The 18,944-nt window shown below is 40.3% G+C and overlaps 1 protein-coding gene across 1 annotated transcript in view; it reads right to left on the reverse strand.

Moving 5' to 3' along the window:
* CACNA2D3 (calcium voltage-gated channel auxiliary subunit alpha2delta 3) overlaps nucleotides 1-18,944 on the reverse strand; it is an 889,480-nt gene that overhangs the window by 1,737 nt on the left and 868,799 nt on the right. Inside the window, exons 35-36 of the mRNA XM_025197140.1 lie at nucleotides 5,075-5,187; nucleotides 3,841-3,923 (exon numbers count right to left, since the gene is read on the reverse strand). Of these exons, the coding sequence (XP_025052925.1) occupies nucleotides 3,841-3,923; nucleotides 5,075-5,187 (196 nt within the window). The remainder of the gene's footprint in view (nucleotides 1-3,840; nucleotides 3,924-5,074; nucleotides 5,188-18,944) is intronic.

Raw genomic sequence — 18,944 nt, forward strand, 5'->3', positions numbered from 1 at the left:
ACTGGGGCTGGGGTCAGAGGGGTGCTCGGGGAGCAGGGCAGTCAGGGGGGCTGGCAGAGGTCCCCCCATGGTCCTCTCCCCCTCCCCCAGACCCCCCTTCTCTGCCCCTAGTACTTACCACCTTGGAGTCGGCTGCAGCTCCCTGTTGCAGCCACCAGGGACTGCCTGAATCATCAAACCTCTCCGAATCTTTTCTGAAGATTCAGAGAGCTTTGAATCAATTTGAGTCTTTAAATTAGTCCCCTGATTCAATTTGGATTCGGAGATTCAGCCACTGAATAGGGCCAAATCTCCTCCGAATCGAATCACCACCTGAAGCTTTGCACAGCCCTACCTAACAGGTGGAACAGAATGTGGCCCAAAGTATATATACTGTACAACATGGAGACCTAGTCCATATTAAGTGTTTTAAAATTGTAAATCAAATCATTAAGTAAATCATCTCATAAACATAGGGTGCCTAGAGATGTGCTCTGACACGTTCTACTTCTAATGTGTTGGAGTAGACACGATTGGAGTCTGCTCCACGTTCTAATTAGATAGCTCTAGCATCACTTCAGCATAACATGTAATAAGCCCTCACCACCCCGCTATGTTTCAAAATGGCTGTGGGGGCACTATAATTAAAGCTCATAGAATGAGCTTTAGCTAAATTGGCCTGAAGCCATTTTTAAGTGTGCGGGGCTTAATACACATGATGCTGCAGCCAGCATTCCCTCTAAGCTGCGTGGCATGCGCAGTCACACAGGTGAGCTCAGGCTGCACTGTCAGAAACGTCTGCATGGCCACGCATGCTGTGCAGCTTAGAGTGAACACTGGCTGCAGCATTTTAATTACAGCAGCTCTCCAGCAGGTGTTCTAATGAAAACATCCCCCACCCCTGAGCACGTATATAAGCAGCTAAAATTACTATAGCAAGATAATGGATATTAGAGGTGTGTGAAATGGGACCTATTAAATTCGGATTCAGCCCAAATCCGGGACAGTGATTTGATTCCTTGATTTGGATCACTGTTCCTGATTCAATTTTTCTGAATCTGAAGATTCAATGTTGATTCGGAGAATCAGTGATTTGGCCATAGACACAGCTTTAAATGGTTTTTCTACATACCTTGAGGTACCAGGTGCAGCACATGAATGCTGCAATGCTGGGGTGCATGGAGCATTCCACAGGAGTCTGGGGGGCAGGGGGCAGTCCTCCATGTGCTCGGCGGCAAATCTGGAAGTGGACCAGAAGTACTTCTGGTCCACTTCCCGGTCTGCCAGGGAGCGCGCTGGCCCCCTCACTCCCCCGCACCCCCCTGGCTTGGGGATTGGCCATGGGCCCCCCAGACCCAGGAGGCACCAGTCGCCGAGCCGGGGGGGGGTAAGGGGGGGGTCCCCCTGTGCACTTCCCAGTGGATCTGGAAGTGGACCAGAAGTGCTTCTTGTGAACTTTCGGGTCTGCTGCTGAGCACACTGGGGAGCCTCCCGTGCTTCTGTGGGACACTCCATGGGCCCCAGCATTGCAGCATTCATGCGCCGCCTGGTACCTAAAGGTATGTAGAAAAAACTTTTAAAGTTGCGTCTATGTCCGAATCAATGAATCTTTTCAAATCTCTCTGAATTGATGCGGAGGGTTTCGATTCTATTTGGAGAGATTCAGAGGTCCTCTGATTTGATTAGGATTTGAAGATTTGGCCACCAAATTGGGCTGAATCTCCACCAAACTGAATCAGAGACCAAAGCTTCACACAGCCCTAATGGATATACTTAAATTATTTATCACTATAGGTGCCAGGTCATTCCCTGCATGACACCCAAGGAGCTAGGTTTACTTCTAGAAAGCTCTTTTCCTATTTCTTTCATTGCTGTGAATGGGGTGAAAGAAAGACCCAACCCAGAACCTTAGCTAAGAGACTTTCTTAACCTATGTGAAATCCATTTTGATGTCTGCACCACCTGGTTCAGACCAGAACCTGATCTGGGCCAGGTACAAACAGTACACTTTTACCAGTGTAAGTGCTTGGAAACTGGTCTATACCTGTAACAGTACAGAAGTTCAGTGAACATAAACTGGTTTAATAATGGTGGAACCTGGTCTAAGATGGATCTGGATTGATATACACTCAAACTGAATTGATTTAGGATAGACTGGAGAATTGAACTTCTCTGCCAGATCCCCTATTGATTCATGTTAGAATCATAGAATGATAGAACTGGAAGGGACCTGAAAGATCAAGTCTGGTCCTCTGCCGTGGGTAGGAAGTTATTGGGCTCAGATGATCTTGACAAGGTTCTTGTCCTGCCTCTTCTTGAACACCTCTCCAAGGAGGGTGACTGCACCACCTTTGCTGGAAGGTGTTCCAGATTCTGGGGACCCTTACAGAAAAAAATATTTTTTCTTATGCCTCATCTGAATTTACTGTCTATTAGTTTATACCCATTGGTCCTCATGCTCCCTTGCGGTGCCTTCCTGAAGAGTTGCTCCCTTAGTTCTTGATACTCACCCCTGACACACTTGTAGGTGGCATCAAGTCAACTCTCAGCCTTTTCTTAGTTAGACTGAACAGGCCCAGTTCCCGGAGTCTCTCTTCATAGGTCTACCCTCCATGCCCTTAGCCATACAAGTGGCCTGTGTCTGTTGGCATCCCAGGCACCTTTGTCATCTTCTGTTAGCCCTCCTTGCAGGAAGGGACAATTCTACTCACCCTGTGCTTGGCTGCTCTGGCCAAGCACCCAGCCAGTCCCACACTTGGGTTCTCCCAGAGCTGAGTCAGCATAGTGGCTGATGATGGTGTGGCAGTGGTAAGCATGCTTGGCCATGTCCTGAAGCCTGGTTGGGCTCCCTAGGGATGTGCCTGCTAACAGGGACATGGGAATCCCTGGGTGCGTGTGTGGAAGCCCACTCAGGAACTTCCATGCACCCGTGAGTGGGTGCAACACCAGGGAGCATAGCCAGGCTGCAGGGCATGAACAAGCTGCCTGCAGTTGACATGCCTGTGGCTGATGATGACAGGGGAGGAGGGGAGGCATGCTTGTCTGTGCTCAGAAGACTATCAGGGGTGGCCCAGACACTTAACTGTGCTTGGCTGTGATTGGCAGTCTCTGGCAGCCTGGGGACCCCACTGGGAAGCATGCAGAAGTGCCCCGATCCTGCTGGCTTCAGCCAGTGCAGGCAGCCTGTATGCCCCTTCCCACCCAAAGGGCGGATGTATGTTCTGTTTGTTCCTGAACTAACCTATGCTGCTTATGGAAACCTGCATAAGTTTGATCGATTTCACATTGGGCTTTTCGAGCATCTGTACTTAGCTTTGGTTTTCCATATTCCAGGTGAATATCTCAGCCACTCATCCATTGCCTGTGCTGTGGTGGGTTTGTTTCCCTCTTTCTGGTTTTGACCAGGAATTCCATATTGGATCTGAGAAAACTTCCTGAACTTTGTGCCAAAATGTTCATTTCTGCCAAAAGTGTCAATGTTGGCAAATGGGAATTTTCTACCACAACATTTCATCAAAAAATTCACAATCAGCTCCAATAAGCAATCCTGTGACTAGGTTGAAAGTGAGGAGACCTCAGAAGTTCATGGTTCTCCACCCTGTTCTTAAATATTACCTGTATCTCTGTATCTCTGGCATGTTCCCTGTATCATATGCAAGCAGCTGTTAATCGTTATATTTAGTACAAGGCTGCTAGAAAGTGTTCACATTACTTTCAGTCAAAAAATCACTTCTCCTTATTGCTGTTAAGAGTATCCAACACATCTATTAGCTTTTCATTCTAAAAGATTGCTCTGTAAACATCTACTCAATGGGAAAAAAATAGTTACCATAGAGGAAAAAACACAGAATCAAAACTTACTTCAGGATGAAATCCATGGCAAGATTCTGGGCGCCTTCTAATCTTCTGAGATTTTAAACGTTCACATTTGAGAGATTCATTATGTTTGCAGCAGTTAAGGAGAGATCTTATAAACATGGCATTTAAATATTCAAAACTTGGGTTTGAAATGAAGATACAGTATACCCATCGGTTCCTTTCTTGTCCCTCTCCTCTGAAACCCATCTGGTCAACAGAAGAAGCAGGGCACAACTCTAAAACTTTTCCCCCAATGCTGTGTCATTTAGACCATGTAATCTGCACTTACATTACTAATTTGCCTTTTCAGCAATCTGTAACTGCAATAAAAATACACTACAGATTCCATTTTGCAAATCTCAGTTAATGAGAAGAAACAAATCTCAGTCTGGCAATAGAAAAACAGGGTTGAGACTATATATTAAGTTGTACGTTTACTTTGTTACAGACTGATCTTTTTCAGATATTCAGAATACAATGTTCTATAATGTTTTTACTGAACCAAGCCAGCCTTAAAAAACAAAGAATGAGATTATTTCTGAAATTCCTGTGGAAGAGGTATTCAGTGTCTACAAATTATCTTTGTCAAGATGCACAACATTTTCAAAAGTGTCCAAGTGACTTAGAAACCCACTTTCAGAACTGATCTTGGCACTTTGGGCGTGATTTACAAAGATGTATAAACATAAAGATGGGACTTAAAACAGCACTGACTTCCCAGTGATGTTCAATGGACTTAGACACCTAAAAGCTAAGATACATTGAAAATGAGACAAAAGGGTGATCCTCATCTGACTTCAATGCAGCCAGATACTTTATACTAGCTAAGGATCACATACTTAAGTAGCATTACTTGGGGGTGGGGGAAAAAAGTGTGCGGTGAGCAGGGCACTAGCTCCAGGGGCTGATTCAGAGCAGGTACTGGAATGGCAGCCCACAGGGAGTGCATTCTGCTGCCGCTGGCACCACCCCAACACAAGCACATGTTCAGGGAACCTGTGCTGATGCAGCAGGAGCCCATGCCACTGCTAAAATAGCAGCATCCCCCATGTGAGACATTAAGCCCCTACCACATCACACATGGTGTCATCATTTCAAGTTACACCTCTGATTCCTTTCCTTTTAGACAGAAATGGTAAATTTTACCCACACACACACACACACACACACACACACAGCAATTTTTCTATATCTGAAATTTAAGCATCTCATTTACAACTTTCAAAATAAAGGATATACCTTATTTCTATGGGATCCATTGTAATGGGTGAGACAGAGTCACATTTGCATTCGTTATCTACTACCACCATGAAGAGGTTGCTGCTTGGAATTTGCTGGATAACAAAGGACCTGTAAATTTAAGAGTTAGTGATTAATAGTGACATTTTCTATTGCAAAAAGTTTCTTAGCAAAGAGTTCTGTTAAGGCTCTTTCAACATGTGAACACCAGTGAAAGCAAAGAACACAGTACACAAGAGTGCACCGATTCATAAATGTAAATGAGATGTGTATGGTCATGTACAGATGATCCTGTACAAGACTCTTCTCATTTCATAAACCTGGAGGTGCCTTTCTTGAAGTCAAGTGACTGTGGAAAGAACAGTGACATAGAAGATGCCTACACACATCTTGACAGAAGATGTGACATAGAAGATGTTCTATGTCAGTCAAGAACAGGGTTGTACAAAAAGACGTTTGTCAGTGAGGAAAGCTACTGGATTTCTACTGATGCTTACAATCAATTCTAATGGTTTTGGGAACCAAGAGAATTTCAAAATAGCTCATAAATTTATTTTATAAATTCCAAATAAAATATCCAGTTATATACTTGCTATTAATATTAAACATACTCTCACTTCAAGGATCCTGATCTGCCTTAAAGCTCTGCTAACCGAGAACCACGGGCATTCTCTAGCCCAGTTGTGACAACATGCAGTTCCCAACTTTGCATGCATAAGTCAAATTATGGGTGGTTTTATTCACCACTGAACTTGCATTAAGCAATGTGAACTCAAGAAGAGGAACCCAGTTAGCTGACATCTTGCCCTGCTGAGAGTCATTATATTGCCAAGCCAATGGAACCAAGATTATGGGTCAAAGTTTTATGAGTCAGGAGGCATGTATTGCCAGTGGTAAATAGCACTGAACTCAGGGGAGTGCTAGAAATGTTCTTTCTGGGCATAATTCAACTTCCACTAAAGCCAAAAAGTCCTTAATGATTTCAGTGGGGGTTAGATTAGACCCACAATGGACCCCAGGGAGGGTGAAGACAAGAAGCCAAAGGCTGCAGCATAAAGAACAGCATGAACAGAACAATACAAGGCAGAGAGGCAAAAGGGACTGGGCTGCATCATAACAGCCCTATTCAAAGCCAGCCCTGATGGACACAATTCAGCCCAGGATGTAAAGTAGGATCTTTCTAGCTCAAAGCTGGTGATTTACTTATTTTTTCTTATTTACCTGTCAGATCAACATAACATCGTCTTGCCACATGCAACATTTTTGAAAACTGGCACCTTCAAGACTGAGGTTTTTCCACATGGTGAGCTGGTGAATGTGTATGAAGTTAGATCAGGGCTTGTGCATGAATTGATGTGGACAGAAACATATTTTCATTCAGACATCCCCATTTAAAATACATATTGTCTTACAAAGAAAACTCCTGGGTTTTCCAAAAATCACAGAGGATGAAATATGGGGGAAAATAAATTCTGAACCTGGCTTGAGAAAAAAAATAATTGGAAAACCTGCTATAAAAATATTGCCAACGGAAAGATTAAACATTTTTCAATATTTTTAAAACTCACTGAACCTCCATTAAAGTTACACTTTGAGAGATCTGCAATATGTTAGCGTTATGTTTATACATGGACTATACATTTATGGCATAATGTACAAAGCTGAACTTTATAAATGCACCTATAAGCAGCTGGAGCATGTAGCAAGGCTGACATCATTGTAATGGAGCATCTGTGGCTTTGTGGATTTGCGTGTGGGAGAAATGGGGCCAATAAAAGGAAAGGAAGAAAATTCTTTAACAGAAAATATCAGCAAAATAGTATATGTATGAATATCTTTTAAAAGTTATAAATAAATTAAATCTCAAAGGAGAGGAAAAATGTAATTTTAGATTATCCATCTCAGGAACTGAAGTAACCCTGTTCTAGTTTTTCTGAAAGTTACATGATTCTGTTCGTCTCCACAAAACAAGCTAAGAAAAAAAATCCAAAAGGAAGTATTCAAAACCATTGACACAATTACTGTTTGCTGGAATTGTTTGCTCTATTTAGTTTTTTTGAGTGACCACTCATCAGTTCAAGTTGAGGCCTGCCTGACCTCAGATGTCTTTTGTGGATTGGCCCCATTTAGAGGGTCTTTCAGAGACACTCAAATCTATGAGAAAGCATGTGTCTTGTAGTCTCTCTCGTTGGGCTTAATGTTAATATTTCATAAAACATGGACATACTTGCCATTTAATTCTTTCATGCACCCAGTCCTCTGGGGCCTTGTAATGACTATACAGCATAGGATATTGCTTCGTTATAAAACATTGATTTGCGAGCTTTTCCTGTACCCTCACCCAGCTAGGATGAAGAAGGAAGTGTTTTAAGGCAGAAAGTTTACATCTGGAAGCCATGACAATGAGTAGACATCTACACAGGTTGCTTCTCTACAAAAATCAAAACTGCAAAGAGAGTTAGGAGCATTTCATGCCTAAGAGAGCATTTTTGTTGGCGATTTGATGCCATCATGTACACACCTTAGCTTAAAGAAACTACAGGTACATGAAGCATACAAAGCACAGTATTAGTTTAATCATAAAAACCTTTCTAGGTTTGTCATATTTGTTATATGATCAGATAAATCTACAGATATTATCTGTAGTGTAAATAGGATACAGGTTTATATGTCTTAAGTATCTAACACTATGAAGTATCTGTCTTGCAAAGAAGCTAAACACATTCAAAGATTAAACACTGCTATTCACAGTCCAACTACCAGTTCAACAGGAAATGCTGAGTGACAAGCACTTTGCAAGATGAAACAGCTCACTTATTTACACCATTCTAAGGGCACCTCAAATAAAGCTTTGCTACTTCAATATGGTTTTGGTTCAGTAAAGTACCTAATTATATACTTCAGTAGGACTTAGCACATGTGTTAACATGATTCTGAATGGAAATATGTTCTTAAATTCAACCTTTCTTTGAATTTAAGGAAAACAGCTAGTGTTTTAATCATGCTCTTGTAGCTTGTAAAGCCTTTTTCACCTCTGAGAAATTCTATTCTGTTTCATCTACCACATGCAGCAAATTAATTTAACATAGACTTTAAAAAAATAAAGATAACAATTTAGGATTTACTGGGATACATTTTAAAGTATCCTGCTTATCACATTTGTTTTTCATTCACACACTTCAAAAAATTTACTTTTCATTATCCTCCAAGGGAAATTATAATGCCAAGTGTATGTCTTCATCAATTACTGATTTGTGGGGTCATAGGGAAAGGATTAGGATGTCATCATTAACTAAGAAAGTGGATTGAACAAATAATTTGGAAAGAATACGTCATTTGACCAATTTAGCCCTCTTTTCTACTAATCAAACAAGCAGATCAGAGATTTTGTCAACTGAAATTATTTAAAATTCTGTCATGGAGATTGGATGATTTAAAAAAAAAATACAGAATTTATCATAAGCAAACTTCTAGTGGGTGGTTCACAATTCAAGGTGCACTGGTTATCTGTGCCGGGCCAGATAAATTACCTGCTAACATTTTGCCCTCCAATGGGTAAACTATACTTATGTCTGAGTCTAAAATTCAGTTGCCATGGATATATGCACATGCCACTCTGGAATGCATTTTAAGTGGCTGAATCTCAACAAGTTGAACAATTATGAAAAAAGAAGACAAAGACCACACGAAGATAGAGCAAAGTCATTTCCAACGGAACTATTCAACCAAAATGTTTGGCAGTATATGCCAAGCTCTAGTTGTGAGGGAGAAAAAACTCCAACCAGGAGGAGCTTCAATGGCTGGACGGAGAAATAAAAGAAAGTTGCTGACAAAGTAATGAAAATGGTCTTGGCTTTCCTCTGTGAGCCTCTAAAGTTGAGATCACAATGACTGCTTCTGAACCACCTGCTGGGTTACGCTGTCATTTGTGTCACCAACAATATTAGAGCCAAGTATCAGTGATAGATTAAGGGCTTTTATTGAATTTTATTACTGGTTTAACAATCAAAAGAAAGTCTATGTTTAATAGCCTTTGCTTAATATTTATGGAAATGTTTCATGTTTAAAGGGTAAGGCTCTTTTTAAGTTCAGTAATGTAAATCTTTTGATTGGAGCCTTTTGCTTTACAACAGTATCAAAATCATCGTTTGATAATGATAGCACCCGGAGAGTCCTGCATACTTCTCCATACATAAAATGTAATAAACTGCTGTGATCCTTGTTCTATTGAAGCCACATTGAGTCAACGAGAACTTTATTAATCATTTCTACCCATCTTTCAACCACTGTGGAACTGGTTTGGTTTATTTTCAGTGCAGATCCTGAGGATCAAAACAACCTTGAACAGGAAACACCTCCTCAGTCTGCTTTCACAGGGAAGGCATGGAAGGAAGAAATGAAAGGACCCTTAGAAAGTGGGGTAAAGGGTGCTCAAGAAAGGCCAAAGTAGTACACTAAAGTAATTACTGTATTTTGGTTCACATAATTAAGCACCAATGTTTTCCCATTCACATCCCTTGTTTTTTAGGCCATTTTGGCATCAACAATATGAGTTCAATGCAAAAGAACTCATTGAAAAATAGGCCCATGTTTTGCTTGGAAACAGGTTTTGCTCACAAAATGCATGTATTTTAGTAAACTTTTCCATGAACATGAGCCCATTTTGGAGTGTGGAATGAGATTAAAAAAGTGTGTACTTCAAAAATCTAGCTTTGCTTTTGCAAGTATATTTTCTAGACTGCTGCTTAAGCTGGCAAATTAGTATGGCACCCTTGCAGTAAGTAATGTGCTATTTTGTTCTTTGAGATTTCAGTATGGTTGGTGGAAAATGTACAGAGGAGGTTGAGGATTCCTCAATGTGATTGAGGATTCCTACTCACCCCTTCCCTCAACTAGTTGCTTCTAGCCCTTTAGGACAGCATACAAGACAGCAGCCTGAGCATCCAGCATCCAGAAGCAACCTGCCTGTGCTGTGGAACAGTGCCAGACATCTAAACAATAAGATTGGCTTTACATGGATCCAATTGCAAAACTTTCAAATTCTATTTTAAAGTTTAAATCTGAATTTTTTCACTTTCACTCACCCATGGAAAAGTTTTAATATTGTTGTATACAACTAACAAATAATTATTTTCAATCAATGGATTGCTGTTTCTGACTGTGACTGAAATGCTGCTGGCTTCAAATTTCCATTCTGCAGACACACTTTCTAAACGTATTCATTACTCATTTACTCATTCTGGAAGAAAATTTGAAAGTGGCAGAGATGGTGGTTACTTTGAACTACAGCTCCATAAATGACCACACGCAGCTTTACAGAATTTAAAGTAAGCCTCCCATCCGGTCCCAAAGAGCTTCATGTCCTCCAATACTCATTGACAAAAATGTGCACAGATGTAGCAAGGTAGAATATGGCCTTTTGCTGTCCTGGCTATTCTAGACATGAGCCCGCTATAAAATTTGATGGGAAAATTAAGGATCAATTTCATTGGAATATGCAAAATCCAGAGTGCCAGTCAGATGATGCCTTGTTTCTCTTGCTATTTCCCCTGTGTCATTCTTTTGCTATAAACTTACTCAGGCCACAGGGGACCAAAAATGTAGTCCAGCATCAGTGTGGGCTTTATGATAGTGACTGGATTGCTGCTGGCTTTCACATTTCCTTTCCCAAAATCATTGGACCACAAAAGAAACTGTTGAACTAATTAAGAATCAAATATCCAAGAAAAAAATATGCTTGATCCAGCAAAGCTAACTGAATCTTCTCTCTATGGCTTAACTAAAACCTCTTCTGCTAAAGGAAATCAACATTATTATTAACAGTTTTTTCCTTGGATTTCCATGCAGGCAAGATAACCTATTTCAGTTTGCATATCAACAATATGTGCACTAAATCTAAGTCTCTCCATCATTCATAAAGCAACCAGAGAGGAGCCCAGACTCCCCAAACAAATCTTGGGGTTTAAGGCAACTGGATGGACAGTGTAGCCTACTTTGTTTGGGACTCATAGCAGCCCAGACACCTGCATGAAGAGAAGATAAAATCAGATTCACAGAAATCCCCAAGTTCTATGCAGCCATTAGGGTGGACAGCAGTAGTGCCTTCTCTCTGCCAATGAAACCCATGAACTATACAGGAACAGAGTTACAACCCCAAACAGCACTACACAAACCCTGATTTTCAAAGACACTTCTAAGGAGAAAAAACAAAAATACAGAGCTTCTATCCCTTCCACTCGCTGTTTTTTCCTTCCTTGTTTTGAGGCAGAGGTCATAAAGCATCCAAGCAACCCAATTTGAACGATGAATATAGGTATTTGAGGAAGCAGAATGACATAGAACTTGAGTCCATCTAGAGACAACACCCTCCTTCCACTCCATGGACTGGAAAATCTACAGACTTGTGGTTTTTTGGGGAAAACTTGTGTCTAAGTAGCTCATCAATTCTGAAAACAATTAGATTAATTTTAACAACATTCTGATAGATAGATAGATAGATAGATAGATAGATAGATAAACTCCACTTTACCTATGAGCAGTAAGTCTGGATGTCTGTCTGTCTACACACGCTATACACACACACACTATTTTATATATATGTTGCTTGTAAAATATGCACACACAATACATATAGCGTGTATATAATATTTTACAAGCAACTTTTACTTGTATGCTTTTACTTCAATGTTTTGTATAGCATCTGCCATCATTAGTACAGAACAGTATAATGGAAACCTACCTTTAAAGAAATTTAAAAAGTAAAAGTTGCTTGTAAAATATTATGTGCGCACACACACACACACACACACATATATATATAGTGTCAGTGCGCATAATATTTTACAAGCAACTTTTACTTTTTAAATCTCTTTAAAGGGAGGTTTCCATTATGCTATTCTGTACTAATGATGACAGATGCTATACAAAACATTATGTGGTCATAATGAATGTATGGCTTAGGTAGGTTTTTAATCCCATGATTTAAATGCTGTACAGATCCATATTTATTATCATGATGATGGACACTGACCATTTGATTTAACAAAAAAATTAATTTCCAGGTTGTCTGTTTTTCATTTTGTCTATAACCATTGTGGAGACTGTTTGATACCATTGCTTAGTGCTACAATGGCTGGACATATTTCTAGATCCAGACTATAGTTATAGATATCACTCGGCTGTGACACTGAATACCTCCCCAGCAACTGTATTAGCCAAAAATGATCTACTGGTTCCCACAGTTTTCCTTGCCACAGGTACTGCTGGAATGATTAATAACAACAATGTTCCAGAAAAAAATAACATGAAGAAAAAATGGGAAAGAATTTAATCCTTGCTGAAAAAAACCCCAAAACTTTTCAGACTTCTTACCTGGACTGAGCAACTAAAGTTCAAACCTGAAAAAGCAGACCAATTACTAAAGTTGCTGAGCACCTGGAGCTCCCATGGAATTCTCTGGGAGCTCTCATTATTCAGCACCTCTGAAAATCTGGATATAGATGTTGACTGCTAACTTTGAGAAAGCAAGCCTGAAAATTCTGGCCCCCGGTGTTCAGTTGTTACTTTGGGATTTGGTTTTCGTGTTTGTCAGATTTTGATCTTTCCTATTTTTAAAAGTAAAATAAAAAACCCACATGTGTACATTAGGGTACAGTAAATGGAAAATGTTGTGCACTCTACACTCAAATATCTGTTACTCACATAACTGTCGGTTGCACAGATCCAACCCTAATGGTCTGGAACAAGCTTTGCCCATTCAACTGAACTGCAGATATCCGTTGTTCTGGTTTCCAACTCCCATCATGTGTTTTCCAGGCTGCCGACTATGTTTCCAAGTCACATTTCTCTCACTTATCCATTTTTAAATGAATGAATTAAATTCAAATTACAGTAATAAATTAAACTATTTAGCCTTCTTAAATAAAAGATGAAATAGAGAATGGAATATTTTTATTACAATTTATAAGTAATATATATGCCAATAACAACATTTTGGAGTGCCTGCACTTTCTAACTGTATGAAAAAAAACTCCTGTGGTTGTCTGATATGGAAAGATAGATAACTTCTTGGACTTCAGTCCTGCTATCTGACCCAGGCAAGGCAAATTCTTATTACTGTTCAGAGCCCCAATGACTTCTGCTCAGTTATGTGCATTCACCCTTCAGATCATACTACAGGAGTTTAAAAGAATGTGTCACATTACATATTTCCTGAGAACACAGAGGAGTTGATAACTGGGTGTGAACTGCAGCAGTGATGTTAATTTGTTTCAATAAGGAAATCTAAATGAAGCTTCTATTAATCCCACTAATAACTAACTATAATGGAATGCCCTTCTGCTAGGCCAATGTTGTTCAAATAATAATACATTACAACCTGCTCACTGAAAATGTTATGGGACATCCAAAACATTTGAATAAAACAGAGCTTAAAGATGGACAAGGTACTTGTGCCATGATGATCTTGCCAGTTACTCTGGACTTCAGTCTTTTCTCTTTATGGGGTTACAACCAAGCTTTAATTAATTGAGAGCTAACAGTTGACTGGGCATGTCTACACATGATGCTACATCAACGTAGTGTCAAGAGGCACAAACCGTGACACTGCAGCTACATCGCTGTAGCAACGTGCTCCCTTGGTATAGTGCATTGCTATGGCAACATAGCAGCTAAAATAATCACATGCCACTGGCACGTGCAGTATGGGCTATTACTGTGCTGTCAGTTCTTTTGGAAGTACTAAATGACAGAGCAGTAACAACAACACCATAGGGGCACCTATGGGCACCATAGGCCCACTGAGTTTAACTTAGTGGGTAGTATTTAGAGCTATGTAAATTGTCTGCCATGAAACCAAACTCCCTGTAAAATATGCCCGATATTATGAATGTGAAACTTCAGCCAACCTTCCCGCACTTTTTGTATGCAACTCTAGGTTCATGTTTGAATACAAATTTCTTGATTGCGAATTACCATACAAAATTAGATCAGTAATCCATTGAATCCATCATCTATTTGCTGAGATTGGCCAGATACTTAAAAGAAACAAGACAAAAAACTCACAAATTGTATTTAAACTAGAAAATACAGTGCTAAAAATGCATTAACTAATATGTTAATTAATGTTTTGATCCTACTTCAACAACTGCAGTCAATCCTAAGGCACCTTTCAGATAACATGCCTTTGAAGTGATAAATCCTCTCTTCAGTAGCTCCTACATGAAACCTCCTATCTTTGTAGTCTAGACAGTGCCATAATACACAAAATATTGTATGATCATACACTATAGGGAAAGTTTCTCCATAATTCTGGGAGGTATCACTTTTGAACTGAAGGCAGAACAATTCCCTCCAATTGATCATAAGTAAACATGATTCCCTCATTTCCACAGTACAAGAAGAAACCTTGCTTTGCACTACACACAACTTGAAAAGAGTGAGAATACTGGTCTTCCATTGGGAGTGTGTCTACACAAAACTCTGTGTCACTGTAGTGACAACCTATGGTGACGTAGCTCATTGCTACAGTGACAGTGTCACTGGGCACTAGCCATAATACCACTGCTACTGTGCAGTAGCTTGTTGCTACTGCACAGTAGGGTCAAAAATGAGTCGAACATTTCTGGGACTGGCAGTACCAGTGGGTACAGTGTAGTTACTAAATGACTGTAAATTACTAACTGCACAATCAGGGGCATGTGTAGATGTGCCCTGGAAGGGCTAGCTCAAGAGCTAATCTACTTTACACATATTATACCAGTAGATACAGTGGAGACAGCTTATACAGCTGAAGGAATTATTGGGAAGTATAGTCAATCACTTGCCTAATAACATCATTTTGCTAGTATAAAGTGAAAATATAGGAGAGAGGGGGAAATTTTCTGGTATAGCTATGTCAATTGTTTCACACCCCTAACATCATAAATATGCCAGCAACACTTTGTAGTGCACAATTGACTGAACTGTATGTGACCTGAACCAGTGTTTCACTTATGTATTCTAAAGAAGGAATACAACATACGTATATCAGCATAATCAAACTTTGCATGGGTGAAGCACAAGACTTTGTACTGGTAAAACAGAGTGAGCATACGCTGTATTATAACTTAAGATGGTATAGAATTATCCCAAGAAAAAGCAATATACCAATTCACTGCATCAGCATAGGCACAGTGGCCACATCTACACAAGATGCTGACTGCGCAGTCATTACTGCGCAGTCATTTAGTGCTTGTATAAACACGTACTAAATGTCCACACAGTAACCCATGTTACTGTGCAGTAGCACCAACTAAGTTTTTTTCTGATACTGACAGCATAGTAGCCAGTACTGCACAGTAGCATCATGTCATGGTTTCTGCCATGCAACATTACTGAACAGTAGTTTCAGGCTACTGCACAGTGAGCGTGTCATGTAGATGCAGCCATTGTGTCTAGAATTATCCTGGGGTAGCCATTTGCTATAGGTACACTGCCCTATCAAAAAGTGGTTAGGCACAGTAATAGTGCTTACTAAGAGCTGCCACCCTGAACAGCAGTAGTGTGAGGATGGGTGCATGAGCAGGGCACAAGCTGGGTCCTGAATTAATTGGGAGGGGCCACCAGAGTGCAGCAGGTGGAGAGGGTGCCTCACCCTCCCAGCCCCCCATCCCCTCCTCAGCTCCAGCTCTGGCAAGGGGAAGGCACAGCAGGAGTGGTGGTAAAGGAGCATGTGTCAGATATAGCATATACCATGAAAGGATGCGTTAAGCACTAATTAGATAACTAGACAATAATATGCATATGTATAGTACATGTGATATATACATGTATACAATAATGATTGTATGATATCATATTGATCAATATTATATATCTCTCTCTATATATATTTGAACAATATGATATCATACAATCATTATGATAGCAATAATACAGGAAGTTGCATCTGAGCTTATTAGGAATACTGTAAATTGTATCCTGAATATCTAGACAAGCTTGTAGTTTCAGTTATTTTTCATAAAGATTTGCCATGAACAGCTGTCAAGTTTCTTAAGAATAATTTTATTTTCCTAAGTTAAATGACACTGTATGTTAATAAATACCTCACATCTTTTACAGCTCAGAAATGTTAAAAGTGCAGATGGATGTCACTTTTACATTGTTTTTAATCGATCAGACTGCACTGTAAAGATTTATTATTAACTGAAATAAACTCCTTCATGACTCTAAGGACTATCCATAATAGTGAATTACCTTAAAAGTTCACTGAACATTTTTTAGTTTTAATCAATTTTCCTGATCCAAACAGTCTTTGATATGTGTATTATTAATTGGCAGTATATATTACTGTATTTACTTGAATATAAGACAACTCTGAATATAAGTCAACCCCTCAATGATTAGATTCTATATACGGAAAATGTATAAATTTGTTATAGTTTTCCAGGTATGGAATTTAATTATTAGATGTTTGCCCTGAATTTGTCCCCCTCCCACTGCTACAGCAAGGAAAAAACATCTGGGGGTTTAGGTAGCCCCCTTGCCCTTTACCCCCCCCCCCCCAACCTTCTTCCCTTCTCCTCTCTCCCCTTTACAACATATTTCACTGGGTTGGGCTCTAGCATAGTCAATGACATTTCAAGCTGCGGTGGACCCATGTTCTCATTAGTCCCCTACCCCCCCAACTCATAGCTGGAACCAGGTGTTCCTGTCACAAGTTCTGGGATGCTCCAAAAATGTATATACAGATAAGGCACAGGGAAACTTGGTCTGGCTTCATCTCATAGAAGGCAGGGGCACACTAATCATATTTATCAGCCAAAGAGGGGCAGGGGGCAACAGAGGGATTCTGGATAAACCATTTAGGGCCAATTTGGTGATGTTTGCTAGACATTTAAGTCTGGTGAAGAAATAGGAATCATTGGAAATGGGAACAAAAAACGCAGCTCAGGTTTTTGGAGTGAAGAGGTGTGGTGGCACAGTAGGGGGTGCTACTACGCAGATCTATACAGCTTACTGTAGCAGGCCCAAAAACCTCACTTTGGGAGTCTCTCACAGGGTGCGGTGCCTACAGCTGACTGTCCCGCTTCTTGGAGAACACCTACAAGCCTGGGATAATGCTGCCACCACCCAGGCACTGGTCTCTGTTAGGGCTCTGTGTAGCTTGGGGCACATAGACCCTGCAAACCTTGGGGGTGCTTTGCCCATAGATAATATTTCTTGGTGCCTCTTTCAGCCCAAAGCATCCCAAGATAACCTCAGGTGGACTGAGGGAACATAAACAGACAAGCTCTGCTGGCTGGGAGCAAAAAAGACTAGCCTCTCTGTCCTCCATACTACTATAGCAAGGCATGCTGTAACCTTTATTGATTTGAGGGGGGTGGGCGCGGAGAACAAGGAAGTCAGAATACACTTTGAGCCAACATTATCAATCAGAGTCTTATATAGTCTTGGAAATAATAATCCTTTAAAAATGCATCTGGCCTAGACATAAATCCTAACTCCTGGCTAATTTCCAAGTCTTTACTTACAGAGAATCATTCAGGCAGCCATCAGGAGGCACGTTGCTTGTGGCTTTTTTTTCAAAATGTCTGCCAGAGGAAGAGAGCACTCCCCCTCCCTGTAGGAATTTATCTGGCCAGGTCACCCGATTGACCAGCCTGTACCAAGAAGAAAACTAGGAGATAAAGGGGTCACTTGTTTTGGGGATCACTTCACAAGAGGAAGTCAAATATATGCAGTGTAGTGGCAATGTAGTGGCTCACCATGACTTGAAAAAGAATCGGCACCAAGGGGGATTGCATGCAATGGGTACTACCATTTATCTTATGCAGATGGACTGCATTAACCTATCCTTGTGGTAGGTTCCCATCAGTATGTTTGTGTTTTATAGTCCTGCTCAGTGTTGGCTGCATTTAATCAACTTCCTAGTTGGTTTCCATTGCTGAGCACATGCTGCTTTTGTCAGCAGTTTAATAAAAGAGAACATATTTAATGAGATTTCCTTGTATGTGAATGTAAGGTAAGAAGCTTCTCCCCCATGCAGATTTGGGGGAAAAGTCTTGTCTTGTGTTCAGGTCATTGTAAAACCTTCATGAAATGTTTAAAAGGCTTATCATTTAAAAATCATCTCTGTACTGTGTAAAATATCATCTTTCTAATGTAGTTATTGTTTATTGCTGCTTATTGTGACATTATTACCTAAGTACTTACATTTTACAAGGAATATCAGACCTCTTTAACCATGATAAGTGACTGGAATGGATCATGGGCATACAAATCATACCCTTCCAATAAATAATTATGGTCACCAGCTTCCACAGCAGTCTTGTTCCAAGCCTCTTGGAGGGCTTCCTATGGGTACCCATGAGTATGGAAGTGCAATGTTTAAAGAGACCTATGTCTCTCCCTGACACAAAAAGATCACATTGAAGTCAGTAGACTCTGTTGCCGGGGACCAAAAACAATTATATATGGAGCCACAGAAAACTGCAAAAGACAAGTAAAGCAAGCCTGTTCTATGAGGATAAACTCAACCCTACCAGTGAAACAACTGGGGAGAAACATCTGCAAGGAAAACCTTATGGAAATGTCCTCGTCTTGTGCTTCCTTCTGCATGTTCTCCATTACCCCTCTAAGTATCTGCAGTTCTATTCATCTTTTTTCTTAGAAGCATGGCTGTTTTTTTATTCAACCAATTTAAACTTCTAGCTTTCTGTCCTCTAACTTTTGGAATATGTAAGTGTGGATTACCCACTTACCAATAAGACATAGCATGGTCAAAGCCAGAGCTTCCAACAATCAGGAAACCATAAACAGAGCAACAGATTTAGAGCCTCATAATACAAAAATATTTATCAACATCTTACTTTTGTAACCCTACAGCC

This window comes from Alligator sinensis, unplaced genomic scaffold, assembly GCF_000455745.1.
Source record: "Alligator sinensis unplaced genomic scaffold, ASM45574v1 scaffold391_1, whole genome shotgun sequence".
Classification (NCBI taxonomy): domain Eukaryota; kingdom Metazoa; phylum Chordata; order Crocodylia; family Alligatoridae; genus Alligator; species Alligator sinensis.